General features: G+C 43.9%; 1 protein-coding gene across 2 annotated transcripts in view; it reads right to left on the bottom strand.

The window, feature by feature from the left end:
- Positions 1-18,954, bottom strand: part of LOC140425065 (band 4.1-like protein 4B) — a 574,236-nt gene that overhangs the window by 298,283 nt on the left and 256,999 nt on the right. For both annotated transcript variants that reach the window (XM_072508898.1, XM_072508899.1), the window contains exons 5-7: positions 17,470-17,514; positions 16,877-16,929; positions 4,938-5,058 (exon numbers count right to left, since the gene is read on the bottom strand). In XM_072508898.1, the coding sequence (XP_072364999.1) occupies positions 4,938-5,058; positions 16,877-16,929; positions 17,470-17,514 (219 nt within the window). The remainder of the gene's footprint in view (positions 1-4,937; positions 5,059-16,876; positions 16,930-17,469; positions 17,515-18,954) is intronic.

Genomic DNA, 18,954 nt, shown 5'->3' with positions numbered 1-18,954 from the left:
TAAATATCAAAAATTTAGAAGTCAACTTTCTGCAGTCAGAGGTAAAAAGGAATTCCATTAAATACAGCGAGATTATAATTTCTGCCTGTTCTTAAACATCTTTTTCTCTCCATAGATGCTGCCTGACCGGCTGAGTATCTCCTGCATTTTCTGTTTCTGTACAATTTTGTGCACTTTGATATCATAAAAAGCACACTGGCGTGTAAAATATTAATGAATAAACTCAAGTTAAACAGACTTGTTTGGAAGGGATGTATGGGACATACAAGAGACTCATCACATTAAATTGTTGGACTACAACATGGTGATTGTAATTATATAATTTAAATTTGGTAAATAAGGTATAGGCTTGGTCAAACCAGCGGCAAAATGTTTATTCAGTTACCAAAACCACTGTATTCAATATTCTAACACTGCAATATTTTAGGTTGTAAGGAAAGACTATCTGAATTGGAGTTTTAATTCATTAAACTGTTTTTTAAAATAAATTTAGTGTACCCAATTCATTTGTTTCCAATTAAGGGGCAATTTAGCGTGTTCAATCCACCTATCCGGCACATCTTTGGGTTGTGGGGGCGAAACCCACGCAAACATGGAGAGAATGTGCAAAGTCCACACGGACAGTGACCCAGAGCCGGGATCGAACCTGGGACCTCGGCGCCATGAGGCAGCAGGGCTAACCCACTGCGCCACCATGCTGCCCTACTTAATTAAACTTAAGGGGCTGGATTCTCCGGTAGCCGACGCCGAAATTGCGTTCGGCGACCAGCCGAAGAATCAAAATTTCCGCCGAAATCAGGGGTGGCGCCGCATTCGCGTTTCTCTGTCACCTCCAAAGCGATGTACTCACATAGTACGCTGCGCCACGTATTGACGGCCTCAGGATATTGCCCCCCGATGCTCCGCCCCTGACCGGCCGAACACAATACTCCAGATGTGGCCTCACCAGCACCTTATACAATTGCAGCATAACCTCCCTAGTCTTGAACTCCATCCCTCTAGCAATGAAAGACAAAACTCGATTAGCCTTCTTAATCACCTGTTGTACCTGCACACCAACTTTTTGCGACTCGTGCACCAGCACACCCAGGTCCCTCTGCACAGCAGCATGTTTTAACATCTTACCGTTTAAATAATAATCCATTCTGCTGTTATTCCTCCCAAAATGGATAGCCTCACACTTGGCAACATTGAATTCCATCTGCCAGACCCTAGCCCATTCACCTAACCTATCCAAATCCTTCTGCAGACTTCCGGTATCCCCTGCTCTTTTTGCTTTACCACTCATCTTAGTGTCGTCTGCAAACTTTGCCACATTGCACTTGGTCCCCAACTCCAAATCATCTATGTAAATTGTGAACAACTGCGGGCCCAACACTGATCATTGAGGGACCCCACTATTTTGCAGGCCGGGTCTGCGAATGGTTGCCACCATGTTGCACGGCGCAGCCGCTGCAGGCCACCGCTGTGCGCTTGCACGGCCACGGACCGGGCAATTCTCCGGGGCGTATCAGCAGCTAGAGCCGGGTGCTCTATGCTACTTTCCTGCTATCCCCCAGCAAAATGGGGAATCGATGGCCGTTTTTCACCAGCGTGGGGACATAGCCCCAGAATCGGAGAATCCAGCCCAAGGTTCCTGATACTGATGGCATTCCTCCAATTGTTTCCAAAATGCAAGAGTCTGAATTACTCCTGTCCTAAGACCATGAGACATAGGAGCAGAATTAGGCTATTCGACTCATCGAGTTTGCTCCACCATTCGATCATGGCTAATATGTTTCTCATCCCCATTCTCCTGCCTTCTCCCCATAACCCCTGATCCCCCTATTATTCAAGAACATATCTATCTCTGTCTTAAAGACACTCAGCGACTTGACCTCCACAGCCTTCTGCGGCAATTAGTTTCACAGATTCACCACCCTCTGGTTGAAGAAATTCCTCCTCATCTGAGTCGGATCAACCCTTCAGCCTGAGGCTGTGCCCTTCACTTCCAGTCTCTCCTACCAGTGGAAATATCTTCTCCACATCCACTCAATCCAGGCCTCAGTATTTTGTAAGTCTCAATGAAATCGCCCTCAATCTTCTGAACTCCATCGAGTACAGGCCCAGAGTACTCAACCGCTCTTCATATGACAACGCCTTCATTCCCAGGATCATTCTTGTGAGCCTCCTCTGGACCCCCTCCAAGGCCAGCACATCTTTCTTTAGCTGAGCACAATATTCCAAATGGATATCTACATATCTTTGTCCTATTTCTTCCCAACCCACCATTCCTATCTTTGAAATTTACTCATGTTCATCCTGTCTAAAAAAAAAAAACCTTTTCTCTTACCCTTCAAATATGGTCTTATTGTTCTGACTTTCTAAAGTTGAATTGGATTGGATTTGTTTATTGTCACGTGTACTGAGGTACAGTGAAAAGTATTTTTCTGCGAGCAACTCAACAGATCATTAAGTACACAGGAAGAAAAGGGAAGAAAAGAAAATATATAATAGGGCAACAAAAGGTATACAATGTAACTACATAAGCACCGGCATCGGATGAAGCATACAGGGTGTAGTGTTAATGAGGTTAGTCCATAAGAGGATAATTTAGGAGTCTGGTAACAGCGGGGAAGAAGCTGTTTTTGAGTCTGTTCATACGTGTTCTCAGACTTCTGTATCTCCTGCCCGTTGGAAACTTACACTAAGTTTAGCTTCATGTATTTCCAAACAAATTACTATTTTATGGCCTCTCCCCATATGCTCACAGTCAAGCTAATTTTCTCACAATCGCTCTGTAGTTCCCATTGCATCGTCTGATTCTCTATATTAACTCAGGGTTTCCCCTGGGCTCTGTTCACTCACTGAATTTGTTTTGTGCTCTTATAAATAAACCTCTTCTCATATCCTCAAACTATTTCTACACTTTTATTCATGAATTCGCCCTACATTCATCATTTCTCAAAGCACTGCATGAAAGCACACAATCTTCATTTATCTCCCCGTCAATGATCATACGGATCGGACGGCACGGTGGTGCAGTGTTTAGCACTTCTGCCTCATGGCACCGAGGCCCCGGGATCGATTCCATCCCCAGGTCACTGTTTGTGTGGAGTTTGCACATTCTCCCCATGTCTACGTTGGTCCCACTCCCACAACCCAAAGATCTGCAGGGTAGGTGAATTGGCCATATCATTTTATTAAAACAGTAACCATCACATTTGTACAAGGCCAAACAGTACAAACACTAATTTTGCCTTGGAGAAACAAGGTACCGTCCCCTCTGTACCATTGACGGGCAAGGGAGGCAGGATACATGCTAAATTGCCCCTTAATTGGAAAAAAATGGTCATCTGGATCTTATTGAAGGAGGGAGTGAGAAATCATGGCCGGGATTCTCTCCTACCCAGCGGGGCGGGGGGGTCCCGGCGGGATGGAGTGGTGGGAACCACTCCAACGTCTGGCCACCCAAAGGTGCGGATTTCTCTGAACCTTTAGGGGCCAAGTCCTCACCTTGAGGGGCTAGGCCCGCGCCGGAGTGGTTGGCGCGCCACCGGCTGGCGAGAAACGCCTTTGGCGCCACAGCAGCCAGGGCCGAAGGGGTTCCGCCGGCCGGCGGAAGTCCGCGCATGTGCGGGAGCGTCATTGGCTGCTGATGGCATCCCCGCGCATGCGCGGAGGGTTTCACTTCCGCATCGGCCATCGCGGAGTCTATGGCTGAGGCGGAAGGAAAAGAATGCCGCCACGGCACAGGCCCGCCCGTGGATCGGTGGGCCCCAATCGCGGGCCAGGCCACCGTGGGTGCACCTCCAGGGACCAGATCGCCCGCGCCCCCCCCCCCCCCCCCAAGGACCCCGGAGCCCACCCACGCCACCAGTCCCGCCAGTAATGTAGGTCGTTTGATTCACGCCGGCGGGACTGGCATGACAGCAGCGGGACTTCGGCCTATTGGTTGCCGGAGAATCGCAAGGGGGGCCTGCCGACCGGCACGGCGTGATTCCCGCCCCCGCCGAATTTTCGGTGCCGGAGAATTCGGCGGCCGGCGGGGGTGGGATTCACGCCTCGCCCCGGCGATTCTCTGACCCGGCAGGGGGTCGGAGAATCCCGCCCCATATTATCAATAACCATAAGGTAAAATATTTAAGTCTTGAAATGGGAATTCTGGCAAGGAGACTGGGTGTGGCAGTTCAAGAAAGAGGAAAAAGATATGCCAAGCAATAATAGACATTGGATAGTTACAAGCATCTAGGTACTATTCAAGATAAATTATTGCATAATTATATTGGCAAGCACTTCAATGCAGTGTTGCTTTGTCAAAAATGCCACTTTTCAAATGAAACATTAACCAAATATCCATCTTCCCTTTCAAGTCAACGTAAAAGATCCAAGGGCATTATTTTGTAGAAAAAGGAAATTCTTCAGTGTGTTGATTTATTTTTATCTCCCAACCAGCATCACAAAAACATATCATCTTGTTGTTATTACATGTGGGACCATGCTTTGCACAAATTGACTGCTGTGTTTTTTACATTGCAAGTTCAAAAGTACTTAATTGGCTGAAATGCAATTTAGGCCAATTTGGTCAGGAAAGGTGCGAGATAAATGTAAATCTTCTGTTGAATCAGTTCCTTAGCATGGATTTGTAAAGCGTAAATCATGTTTTGTTGACTTAATTCATTTTTATTTTGAGGAGATTTGTGTACAGGTATGGGGAATGTGATGGATCTTGTATATCTGGATTTTTAAAAGGCTTGCTAAAGTGCCACATAAGGGATGCAACAAACTCAAGGACTTGGTGTTAAAAGCAATGCAATTGTTGTCCTCCCACATATATAGATACTACAAGTATGAACATTTATTGTCAACAAGCTATGACAAAACCATAGAAAAATAGGCATTTTAAGACATGAAAGAAAGTCTCCTAAAAGCTCAATTTAGTTTTTTCAGATATTTACCTGCAATCCTTCCACTGCGTGAAAATATCTACCTCCATATCTTCAGTTTGATTGGGATTAAACCTGAATTCTGACACCAGCTCTGGAGAATGTTCAAGAGGTTCACAGTCCCCAAGCTCCGCTAAAGAAAAATAAACATTTAAAATTACCGGAAACCAATTAAAGTTAGACAATTTTAATTACAGAAAATAAGTCTAATGCTGATGGATCTAAAGATATGATAATACAGAACGGACTTCACTGATCACAAAGCAAGATCGTATTTATTACTCATCAGGTTTCTAAATGGAAAAATATAGATGGTGCACATTACTAAAATGATCGCTGTAGTCCTGCGGTTCCAAATTAAATACAACATTGACATCTGAATACAGTAAGAAAAATACTCTTGAAAGGATTCTTTTCCTATTTTAACTCATAATTCAAATGGTGATGGGCAAATAGACAAGGCTAATTTAACTGCTAATTATTATTGTTAAAATTCAAGATAGTTCTAGAATGATAAGAATCAAGTCAAAAGGGTTACTATATTCTTCTGTCAATGGATTTAGGAAATGTTACCCAGTAGGGAATGAGCCCAGATAAAAGTTTTTATTTTCTATATTTTTAACCAGCCAAACTAGAACTTTCATCATCGGATTGCCTTCTGTTTTTACAATGCAATGGTAAAAGAATTTGGGGCTTACAGCAAAATAATTTTGCTTGACGAGTGGCAATACTCACATTAAGCTGGAGTGTAGGTTTACTCCTTATTTGTATTTTGTGTGTTTGTCATTCTGATCATTTGCTGTTCAGCTTCTATTTTTGTTTCTTTTCAAATAGATGGCTCATGGATTAATGGTTTCCCACACGGCATAGTGGGGAAAGGGAATCATTCTGTTTGGAGGTTGACTATTTCTGTACCAGATCCCGAGAACAGGTGGGGGCAATACTCAAAGCTTAATTTCACCTCATCTTCCCCTCAAAATACCGGTTTTCATTGTTTATAGATGTCATACCCCTTGTCTCCCACACTGCTTCTCCATCTTTAGTACAGATTAACCACAACATCCTCAGTCACAGAATAGTTACTGTGCAGAAGGACATTTGGCCCATTGAATCTGCACTGGTTCTCTGAAAGAGCATTCTACCTAATCCCACTCCCCTGCCTTATCCCCGTAACCTTGCACATTCTTTCTTTTCAGACAGCATTCCAATTCCCTTTTGAATACTTTGAGTGAACCTGCCTCCACTGCCCTCTCAGGAAATCTGATCAAGACTCCAACCACCCTCTGACTGAAAACACTTTCCTCCATCACTTTTACCCCCTTTACCAATTATTTTGAATGTGTCCTCTAGTTATAGAGTCATAGAGGTCAACAGTACAGAAAAGACTCTTCGACCCATCGCATCTGTGCTGGTCAAAAACAACCACCTAAGTATTCTGACCTCATTTTCCAGCACTTGGCCCATAGCCTTGTATGCCTTGGCATTGCAAGTGCACATCTAAATACTTCTTAAATGTTGGAAGGATCTCTGCCTTCCCCACCCTTTCTGGCAGTGCGTTCCAGACTCCTACCACTCTGGGTGAAAATGCTTTCCTCACATCCCCTCTAAACCTCCTGCCCCCAAACACTAGCCCGAGACACCCCCGGAGTGCCAGTCCGGGGATGACACTGACTTCCCGTCACAGCTGGCACCACCACCCTCCATCATCCCAGAGGCACTCATCTCGGTTGAGCACTTTAGTGAAGAGGCGCCTGGGCCACTATTTGGTGCGCACCACACAGGTACTGCAGTGCATCAGGTGGAGGGAGGAACCCCCGAGGGGGCGGACGGTCGGAGGGTGGCCTGACCCCAGAGACATGTCCAGCTTCTCTGGGCAGAGATGAGAGATGTTCACTCCCCAGCGTCTTGTCTCCAACTGTAATATATCCAGCTAAAACTTAAAAGCTGTTTTTTATCCTATTTCCAGTTGCTAAGCAACCCCTACTAGTTTTATTTATTTACATTGTAACCCTCTCTAAGCACAATAGAAACATAGTTGGAACTTAACCAACCCTCACAGATACACACTCCTTTGTCCAGCATGAATCTATCTATAGGTTTTACCCTTCCAGGCACAGAGACATTAAAACAAACCCACTTAAAACCATACCTTATTTCTAATGTTGATCAATGCAAATATAAATCCCTTAAAACTACCTTTTCCAACACAAAAATGGACAAGGCAGCTGAACTCAAGAGGTAATGTGAGCATAGCTGGCCTTGACGTCAAGGCAGCATGTGACTGAGTGTGCTGTTACTCAAGCCGAAGCAAAACTGAAGTCAATGGGAATCAGGGGGAAACCTCTCCACTGATTGGAGTGGTACCACAAGGTTGTGGTTGTTCGATTGGATTGGATTTGTTTATTGTCATGTGTACCAAGGTACAGCGAAAAGTATTGTTCTCTGTGCAGTTCAGACAGATCATTCCGTACATGAAAAGAAAATGCATAGGGCAAACATAAAATACACAACGTAAATACATAGACACAGGCATCGGGTGAAGCATACAGGATTGTAGTATCACTTAGTAGAGAAGACGTGGGAAGAGATCAGATCAGTCCATAAGAAGGCCATTTAGGAGTCTGGTAACAGCGGGGAAGAAGCTGTTTTTGAATCGGTTAGTGCGTGTTCTCAGGCTTTTGTATCTCCTGCCCGATGGAAGAGGTTGGAAGAGTGAATAAGCCAGGTGGGAGGGGTCTTTGATTATGCTGCCTACTTTCCCAGTGCAGCAGGAGGTGTAGATGGAGTCAATGGATGGGAGGTGGGTTTGTGTGATGGGCTGGGCTGTGTTCACGACTCCCTGTAGTTTCTTACAGTCTTGGGCCGAGCAGTTGCCATATCAGACTGTGATGCAGCCAGGTAGGATGTTTTCTATGGTGCATCTGTAAAGATTGTTAATAGTCAATGTGGACATGCCGAATTTCCTTCGTTTCCTGAGAAGGTGTAGGCACTGTTGTGTTTTCTTGGCAGTAGCGTCGACGTGGGTGGACCATGACAGATTGTTGGTGATGTGCGCACCTAGGAATTTGAAGCTGTCAACCATCTCCACCTCGGCCCCGTTGATGCGGACAGGGCTGTGTACGATACTTTGCTTCCTGAAGTCAATAACCAGCTCCTTAGTTTTGCTGACATTGAGGGAGAGATTGTTGTCATTACAATACTCTACTAGGTTCTCAATCTCCCTCCTGTACTCTGACTCATCGTTGTTCGAGATCCGACCCACCAGGGTTGTGTCGTCAGCAAACTTGTAGATGGCGTTAGAGCCAAATTTTGCCACGCAGTCATGTGTGCATAGGGAGTATAGTAAGGGGCTAAGTACGCAGGCTTGCGGGGCTTCGGCATTGAGGACTATTGTGGAGGATGTGTTGTTGTTCATCCTTACTGATTGTGGTCTATGGGTCAGATGGTCGAGGATCCAGTTGCAGAGTGGGGAGCCAAGTCCTAGGTTTTGGAGCTTTGATATGAGCTCGGCTGGGATTATGGTGTTGAAGGCGGAGCTGTAGTCAATAAATAGGATGTTGGCTGTCAATTGCTGCAGAAGCTCTTCAGGGTAGTGCTATAGGCCCAACCATCTTCAGCTGCTTCATCAATACCTTCACTCAAATCATAAGGTCAAAAATAGAGATGTTCAATTATGATTGCACACTGTTCAATACCATTCGTGACGCCTCAGGTATAGATATGCAGCAAGACCTGACAACATTGTCTGGGTTGGCAAGAGGCAAATATCATTCATCTGAACAAGTGCCAGGAAATTACCATCTCCAACAAAAGAGAATATAACCATCTCTCTATGACACTCAATGGCATCACCATCAGTGTGTACCACATTCAAGATGCACTGCAGCAAGTTGTCAAGGCTCCTTTAACAGGACCTTCCAAACCTGTGGCTCTAGCACCCGTGAAGAGCGAGCATAGTCAATGCATGGGAACAACACCATCTGCAAGTTCCCCTCCAAGCCGCACACACCACTTTGACTTAGAAACATATTGCCGTTCCTTCACTGTTGCTGGGTCAGAATCCTGGGGAGTGACGTGTCGGGGAGGAGGTCTGGGTTTGGTGATTGGGTCACCTCGCATGGGTGTCAGGAACTGGGTCTGCTCCATGGGGTGGAGGATTGGCGGGGAGGGGCAGGGTGGGTTGAGTCGGAGGGGACTTGGAAACTTAGAATTGGGCCCAAGGGTTGTCAGGGGGTTTGTGGGGGGGTGGTGTCTGGAGTATGGGGGCTGTCTCGTGGGCGGTAGCACAGTGGTTGGCACAGTTGATTCACAGCGCCAGGAACCCGGGTTTGATTCCCGGCTGGGTCACTATCTGTGCGGAATCTGCACATTCTTCCTTTGTCGGAGTGGTTTTCCTCCGGGTGTTCCTGTTTCCTCCCACAGTCCAAAGATGTGTGGGTTAGGTGGATTGGTCACACTAAATTGCCCTTTGTGTCCAAACGTGAGGTGAGGCTGCTGGGTTACGGGCATAGGGTGCAGTTGTGGGCTCAGGTTGGGTGCTCTTTCAGCGGCTGGTGTAGACTCGATGGGCCGAATGGCCTCCTTCTACACTGTAAATTCTATAACTATGACACTATGAATTCCAATATGTTAATCCAAGAGGTGAGGCATGCATCTTCAGCCAAAAATGCCAGTGGGCATTTACCGTGCCTCCTCCTGAGGTTCCTACCAGCGTAGATAGCAGTGCCTGGCCAATTTGATTCATCTCATGGGACACAACAAAGACGAGAAGCACTGACAACGTCCAAGCTGCAATGTTGAAGTAACTGCCCTTTCCTACAAAGTGGAATTTGATTAGAGGGTATGGAAGAGGAGTTCTGGTGTAAGGTGCTCCGGAGGGTGAACGCTCCAACTCGTGCATGAGGTTGCAGTTGATACAGCTGAAGGTGGCATATAGAGCACACCTCACAAGGTAAAGCCGACTCTCTGAGGAGGTAAAGGATGTGTGTGAACGTTGCGGGGGGTGCCCTGCAAATCACGTTCATATGTTTTGGTCCTGTCCAAAGCTGGAGGATTACTGGAAGGAGGTTTTTAGGGTAATCTCTAAAGTGGTGCACGTGAAACTGGACCTGAGCCCTCGAGAGGCCATATTCAGGGTGTCGGACCAGCCGGGGTTGGAAACAGGCGTGGAGGTAGATGTTGTAGCCTTCACCTTGTTGATCGCCCAAAGGCGGATCCTGATTGGATGGAGAGCAACCTCTCCACCCTGTGCCCTGACGTGGTGGGGGGACCTGTTGGAATTCTTGGCTCTTGAGAAGGTTAAGTTTGAACTGAGGGGAAGGATGGAGGGGTTCTACAATTCATGGGCATTATTCATTAAGCACTTTCAAGAATTGGATCGAACATTAGTGGGGGGGGGGTTGGAGGATCGGGGGGAGGAGGACTGTATGTATTAATGATGGCTATGGGTAATTCCAGATTCCTTTTTATTATTTGTTCATGCTGACATACGGGCAGTTGTTTGGGGGTTGGTGGGAGGATGGGATTGTTGTTGATTGACATTATATTCGTTACTGCTAATTGTTTATTGTTGGTGGGTGCAAATTTGGGAGAAAATGTGAAAAAGGAGGACAATAAAAATAATTTTTTAAAAAGTGTAATTTGATTGTGTGGCATTTACAAAGACCGCCAAAACGGAGGTCTGTGAGAGTTAAGTGGAAAATCCTCCAATGATCAAAGTTACACATGCTGCACAGGAAGCTCTCTGCGCTTGTTCAATCCAATCACTTGGTGGAAACACACCCAGCGGCCCTACCATCTTCAGTTGCTTCAACAATTAACTTCGCTATCGTCACGGATGATTCCAGAGTGTTCAATCCCATCCACAGCTCCTCTGATAATAAAGTAATCCATACCAGCCGACAATAGAACTTGGACAATATCCAAATTTGGGCTGACATGTTGCAGGAAATACTGAAAATGACTTTGCTCTATATTCCTGTGCTAACAAGCAGAGTTAAAGCCATTATATTCTTGAACTGTCCCCTCAGGTAACAGCAAAACTAACACATTTTCAATGTCTTTCACTCCCTCCCATGGAGACTGAATTGGTTTAACAGCTGGCAGAATTGTAACATCAGACTGAACTTCTACAGAAGGTTTTCTGTGGAAGGTGATTTAAATTAGCTGGTGGCCAATTCTGATAAGTTTTTTTTAAATTAGGGTGTCTCATTCGGTAAACATGACTAAAGAGTTGCCTTCAACGGAAGTTTATTTGAAATGCGGTCCGCGAAGGGATTTAAATTGAAAACACCTGCCCATGCTGATTACTTGTGTCCACACAGCTGACAGATGAGAAAAGTGGTTGGCATAATGTTCACGTCAGACACTGATATTGAAACCTAGTTGCAAGACAGGCAGGGAAGAGAACAAATTAAGCAATCTTCGTGCTTTTAACAGCGTCACCAGCAGGGAAAGTATCGCTATCCAGCAGTGCAAGATACAGATTATGTGCTACATTCATTTCTGATCAGGTGTCTTTTTAATAATAATTAAGAAACCACCTGTTTATAAAAGAAAACACATTCTAGATTTCCTTTGGACACCTGCATTCTTTACCAGTGGTATTCTGTTGGGTCAATGGGTGAACTGGGTAAGGGGATATTTATGCTGGATCTACCACTCAAATTTTCTGTAGTTATTTTCTGGCAGATAGCAAAGTACACACTCTAACATGGGCTGAGCACAAAGTACACGTTCCATTACACTCCACTTTTGTTTTGTGCAGGAAAAGCAAAGCTGGAGGACGTTTACGGAGGTGAAGCTGCATCAGAGGCACAGGCATTTATCCACTGGGAACAAACTCCTAACCCACAATTGCCGACAGGGAGAAGTGTCTTTGTTTTATTTGCCGGAGGAATAGTACCAGACACCACTTGAAAAAAATGTAGAGGAAAAATACATTCACACCTTGTTGAAATAGGAGACATTCTTCTCACTATCCACACCCAGTTACTGCAGAACAGTCTTGTTTATTCCTTTTCTTACTATCAATATACATCAGCAGAACGCTCTCTGTGTGCATCATCTTACACTGTTCCATTCATTCCTTTTGATGGGAGTCACTTCCAAACTTCACAACTTCAAGGAATCCATACTTTCAGTGAAATCCCTCATGATTCTTACCATTATACTTCCTCTCAATACCTCTCTATGACTTGGACTCATCAATTCTAAATCATGGTATCGCCTAGTTGTTATCACAGAGCACTAGTAGTGTAGTGTGTGGCTATTGAGTCCAATGATAGGTGAGCCAATCAAACAAACCTCTCGGTCTTGGTTAAGCTTAAGGTTTTTTGTGATTGCATCCATCCAGGTAGATGGTTAGTATTCTATCTCACCCTTGACCTATGTCTTCAGCAATGAAGAAGTGAGACACTCATCATCGAATACCCAGTATCTGTCTTTCTCTGCTCATGGTCAGTGTTCACAGGGCTGTCACAGTTCAGTCTTTGGTCGATGTGAGCCCCAACATATTGATTGTGGACAACTCAGTGATAGTGATGCTGTTGAAGATTGAAGCAGGTGGTTGGCCTTTTTCCTGCTGAAAATAGCAACTGCTTGGAATTTACGTGGTGTGAATGGTCCCTGCCAAGCCTGGATATTGTTGAGCACCACTGAGTGAATGTGAATTGAGTTGCATGCCGTGGAATCATCAGAAATCAGAGTGATGTCCCAAAGCTATGACTGTCGGTCTCCTTTTTATCACTTTGAATAGTGAAAGGGAAATTACTTTAAGAAGAAGACAACCTTAGTTCGGTACATTTGAAAGGTGTGGCACTATTGTTACTATGTCAGTCATGGCAATGTCACTAAATCATTTCCAGCACAATTCTCATGTTTTTTCTTACCATTTACAGGATGAGTGTTCTCTGGCTAGACCAGCATTCGCTGCCCATCTCCAATTGCTCTCGAAAATGTGGCGGTGAGCTGCATTTTTGAACTGCTGCAGTTCCCATGGTGTAGAAACACCTACTGTGCTGTTTGGGAGGGAGTTCCAGGATTTTAACCCAGCGACAGTGAAGGAACGGCGATATATTTCCAAGTCAGGATGGTGAGCGACTTGGAGAGGAACTTCCAGGTGGTGGTATGCCAATGTGTCAGCTGCCCCGTCTTTCTAGATAGAGTGGTCGTGGGTTTGATAGGCGCTGCCTAAGAAGCTTTGGTGAGTTCCTGCAGTGTATCCTGTAGATGGTGTAGAGTGTTGCCACTGTGCGTCGGTGGTGGAGGGAGTGTTTATTGAAGGGATGCCGATCAAGCAGGCTGCTTTGTTCTGGATGGTGTCAAGTTTCTTGACTGTTGGTGGAGCTGAGCTCCTTCAGGCAATTGGAGAGTATTCTGTCGCACTCCTGACTTGTGCCTTGGAGATGGTGGACAGGCTTTGGGAAGTCAGGAGGTGAGTTGCTCGCCACACGATTCCTAGCCTCTGACCTGCTTTTGCAGCCACGGTATTAACATGGCTAGTCCAGTTCAGCATCTGGTAATTTGTAACCCCGCAGGATGTTGATAGTGGGGGATTCAGCGATGGTAATGCCATTGAATGTCAAGGGACAATGGTTAAGATTCTCGCATGTTGGAAATGATCATTGCCTGGCAATAATGTTGCATTAATATTATTTGCCACTTGTTAGCACAAGCCTGGATATTGTCCAGGTCTTGCTGCATTTGGACATGGACTGCTTTAGTATCCGTGGAGTTGCAAATGGTGCTGAACATTGTGCAGCCCCCACTTCTGACCACATGATGGAAGGAAGGTCATTGATGGAACAGCTGAAGATGGTTGGGCCCAGGACACTACCCTGAGGAACACCTGCAGTGTTGTGCTGGAACTGAGATGACTGACCTCCAATAACCACAACCATCTTCCTTTGTGCCAGGTATGACTCCAGGGAAGGATTGTAAAATGCAGATATCCTTGGTCAAGCAGGCTGAGCAAACAAGACAAACAGCATTTTGAATGAAGCCAAAAACAATGGCTCACACCTTCATTGAAAGTAACTAACTTAGTAAGGATCTGGAAAAGCATGGATGAGTTCAGTTGAATTTTGTGATAATTCGAAGTGTGAAAATTTGCTAATACCAGGTAAATTAAAGAAAACTGGAGGCTCTCAGTCTACGAGAAACATAATTCAAAGCCAAAATCAAAGTCAAAATTGAGTTGAGGACACAATTGGAAAATAAAACTATAGAAATTACAGGAATTAAAAGTAACACCTATTGAAACCAAAGCATTTTGAACATCACAAAGGAAACAATGTAATCAGATCTATGAGATGAAGTCATGTCAAAATGTATACTTAGTTGGATTAAAAGGTTTAGATCAAAAGCTCCTTTTTACAATCAACGAAAATAAGAGTTACTTTACAATAACATCAAAAAACGTAATTGTTAGAAAGCAAATATAAACCTCGAGACCAGGGCAGGAACTATCAGATTCAGATCCAGATCCGGAACCAGAGCTCAGAGGGAGAGAGAGAGAAGCAGAGAAGGAACAAGCAGCTAGACTCAGATTACAATCAGCTCGGCCATGGGAAATGGACAGGGCAGAGCAGCCGAGCTAAAATAGCTGATACATCTTAAGAAGACCAGACTTTAAAGAAGATTGATTGTCAAGTTGGGCCTGAAGGTCCCTTCAACCAACCAGAAGGATCCAGAAGCAAGATCTTTTTACTTTTCTGTAAAGACAGTGATTGCATCTTTTAAAAAATGAAAAAATATATATATAATAATAAAATAACTTTAAAGTTTTAACCTGAAACAGTGGTTATTCCAAAGTCTACTTTACTTACTTAGCAATGCGGGACCCAGGATCAATGCTACTAAGTGGTAAGTAGATGAAATCTTCGGTGAAGGTATGGGTTATACCGGGGGATAACTTGAAAATATAGTTTGACCTGAATAGCACCCACTGAACCTTGCATCGGAGTCGGGGAGTGAGAATCCCTGATCACCATTTAGAATGCCGGCCCTTTTTGGTATAGGGGGACTTCTTAAGGATAGTGGTGATTTTTCAAAAACAGGTGGCAGGACTACAGAGCTTAGATCTGATCAATTGGTTGTGGATTTTCTTAGCTCTGTCTATCACTTGCTGCTTTATCCTGTCTGGCATGCAAGTAATCCTGTTGCAGCTTCATCACATTGACACCTCATTTTTAGGTATGCCTGCTGTTGCTCCTGGCATACCCGCCTGCACTCTTCTTGAACCAGCGTTGATTCTCTGGCTTGGTGGGAATGGTAGAGTGCAGGATCTGTCGAGCCATAAGGTTACAGATTGTGCTTGAATAGCTGCTGCTGACAGCCCACAGTGCCTCATGGTTTCCCCAATCTTGAGTTACTAGATTTGTTCATAGTCTGTCCCATTTAGCACGGTGGTAGTGCCACACAACACGATGGAAGGTATCCTCAATGTGAAGAGGGATCTTTGTCTCCACAAGGACTGTGCGGTGGCCACTCCTGTTGGTGCTGTCATGGACAGATATATCTGAGGCAGGCAGTTTCCTTGCCCATTTGACCTGATGCCATGAGAGTTCATGGTGTCCAGAGTCGATGTTTTGGGCTCAGAGGGTAACTCCCTCATGACTGTATATCACTGTGCCTTCGCCTTTGCTGGATCTGTCCTGCTAGTGGAAGATAACATATCCAGGGGCACTGATAGTGTTGTCTGGGACATTAGCTGTAATGTTGATCTTGTTTATGGCAAGATTTTCTTTTGAGGAGAGGTTGAGTAGATTCGGCGTGTACTCACTGGAGTTTAGAAGAATGAGTGGTGACCTTATTGAGACTTATAGGATTCTCAGGGGGCGTTATAGGGTAGATGCTGAGCGGATGTTTCCTCTTGTGGGAGAGCCTAGGACTAGGGAGCATAATCAAAGAGTTAGGGTCGGCCATTTCAGACAGAGATGAGGGATTGCTTCTCTGAGGGTAATGAATCTGTGGAATTCTTTACCACAGAGAGCTGGAGAGGCTGGATTGTTAAGTTCGTTCAAGGTTGAGATGGACAGATTTATAATCAGTAAGGGAATCAAGAGTTATGTGATACGGTGGGAAAGTGGAGTTGAGTTTATATTAGATCAATCATGATCTCATTGAATGGCAGAGCAGCCTCGATGGGTGGAGCGGCCTACTTAAGACCATAAGATATAGGAGCAGAGTTAGGTCATTTGACTCATTATCTCCTACGTCTTATGGCTTCATGGTCTGTTTCCATGAGATGACTGTATCAGTTGCTTGACTAGACTGTGAGGCAGCACTCCCAATTTTGGCACAAGCTCCCGGATAATAAGGACTTTGCAAGGTGGACAGAGCTGGGATTGCCTTTGTCATTTCCAGTGATTGGTATTGAAATTAAGCCTAAAGGAGAACATTCTGAATTATAACTCCTCAGCAACTGAATCAATTAATTACTGTGGAAATAAAACATACCTTATGTTCTCTAGGTTTGGAGCACTTGTCATGTGGCAAAAGCCAAATTAGCTGTAGAGAGATTGTTGTTGGATGACTACCAATTGCGGTGTTTAGTGGGTAAGAAACTTCACCATATGTTGAATGAATGTTAATACAGTTCTGTGCCTTGTTCTAAACAGCTGACCTTTTCATTTTATGTGCATTATATAATGGGATTAAATTGGATTAGAGACCTCAGGCATGAGTTAGACATTCTAAAATGCAAATCCCAAATAATTAGGTGACTTTAGCCATGAATTTTCCTAATATTTGTTATGCTTTTAGACTTTGAATCAGGCGGCAGTTTCAATGTTCCAAAGCAATTATAGTAAGGCTGCGAAAGAATGTATTTTGAATGAACGAGACCAAAAGAGTATTTTGGCAAAAAACAAACCTGACAAAAAACATCAGACAATTAACACCTCAAAGAGCTTCACTGAAAAACTATCGAGAAGAGATTCTTCATTTACCTTGAAGGCAATAAGCAGCTAGCTCTACATCAGTATCATAAGGACATTTTAATCTGCAAAAACATTAATTTACAGTGAGTTAGAGCACAATTGGAATTCATTATGTAGGTGAACTGCATCACAGATTCTTCAGTTGTTCCAAGATCAAACTATATTGAAGATTTTCTCCAATCAATACATTTCCCCAGTAAAACATGTGTGCGGGCAAATTAAGATATTCACCAATTTAGTTCAGTGGAATTAAATATGTTCAGATATTTTGATACACTTTTACTTGCAACGACCATTACAAAATGGCTAGCTAAATCCAAACTGTACAGGAATCAGAGGAATCAGACAAAAAGGTTATTACGTTTTTTTGAAAGACCAACATCTTTTGCAGAAAGTTTGATGCAAAATACATAGTTGCCCAACATCAACTTTATAAAATTATAAATTTAAAGTACCCAATTCTTTTTTTTCTCAATTAAGGGGCAATTTAGCATGGCCAATTCATCTAACGTGCACATCTTTTTGGGTTGTGGGGCTGAGACCCACGCAGACACGGGGAGAATGTGCAGACTCCACACGGACAGTAACTAACATCAACTTACTTGCCACAAAGAATATCTTGTCTGAGCTGCAACACAAAAAGATACCTGAAAAAAAAAAATAGTGGCCAGTTAGAGGCAATTAATCTTTACGCTACTACCACTCTAAGAAAATACTTTTGCGTATGCATGTTACATGTAAATGAGACAAATTTGAAAACAATAACTAAAGGTTATGAGAGAAAATTACATACATCACATCAAATGTGTAGAGGTTTAACCCGAGACAATATTAAGTTAGATATAAAACAAATGGTTGAAATATGAAATATAAACAGAAAATTCTGGAAACCACGGTCTAACTATACTGACTGACTTGCGGTGCATTCCCAGTAATTTATATCATTACTGTAGATTATACCAAGCAGCATGTTCAAACATAAGAGATACGTGGGTGTAATTACAAGGCAGAATCAAACCAAGGGGTTTGCAACAACAAAGCTCAAGCAATTTATAGCCTGTCTGAATGCAATGGTGAAGCTGGAGACTTCAAACCACCATAAGGCTCATTTTGATTTAAAAAGCAAACTCTGATCTTTAAGAGGTAACTTTATTTAGTCGTTTGGTGGTATAGAACTTGGAACATTGCTGAAAAGAGAAACCTGTTGCTGAAGTTTTAACTACTCATCAGGATAAACACAAAATATTTCAAACAACTGCAGCAATTTGCAGGAGCAAAGGAATGCTGATTCGTTAGTAAGTAGGCTCTGATTTACTGATGCGTTGCCATGGAGAAAACAATGGGAATCTCTAGGTTCCCCATGTTCCTGGAAATTCAAAAGAGGTGCAAGGCTTAAACACTTACCTTTTAGTTTGCAGAGACAGGTCCCTGCGCGTGAATGTATGTCGTTTATGGCAAGCGTAAATGAGCCACATTACTAGCAATTGATTGTCTTAGATTGCTTGTTAAGGCAGCTCTTCGAGTTAGGATTGTTCAGCAAAGGCTGCCCAGTTATGGAATCAATTTCAACAGTAGACGTTTTGCTTTGGGTTTTGCAAGTACGACTACACTCTGTCTATTATGACCATCCAAAGGAACATGCTGTTTGATTTGATCAGCCAGTCGTTGGGACATATGCTCTCCATACTTGGCATCATGTTGGCATGGAAATTCATGCATGGTGTTGCTTAGTTGTATGCTAGGCAAAATGTTGTTGGACTGACAGCAGCATCCTATTAGTGAAAAATACTATTTAATAGCAACGTGAAGCACCTGCTTAACCTCATGTTCAGATTTTTGAGATACTTTGCTTTTCCAGGTAATTTGAGGCAGATGGGAAACTTGTCAGGTCCGAAAGTGATGGCCTTTGGCCCATTTGCAAGGTTAGGCGAAATACAGTGAACAATGATCCGATCAGGATAGCCATTGACTATAATATAGCTTTGATTCGCTCTATTTCTGCGTCGAGCTTGCAAGGTGAGCAAATGGCTGGCACTCTATTTATAATTTTGGATCTGAAAAGTGCCCAATTTACCTATATAGGGGCT

This window comes from Scyliorhinus torazame, chromosome 6 (assembly GCF_047496885.1).
Source record: "Scyliorhinus torazame isolate Kashiwa2021f chromosome 6, sScyTor2.1, whole genome shotgun sequence".
Classification (NCBI taxonomy): Eukaryota; Metazoa; Chordata; class Chondrichthyes; order Carcharhiniformes; family Scyliorhinidae; genus Scyliorhinus; species Scyliorhinus torazame.
The sequence above is the reverse complement of the archived record's forward strand: the minus strand, read 5'-3'. Positions and strand labels throughout refer to the sequence as shown.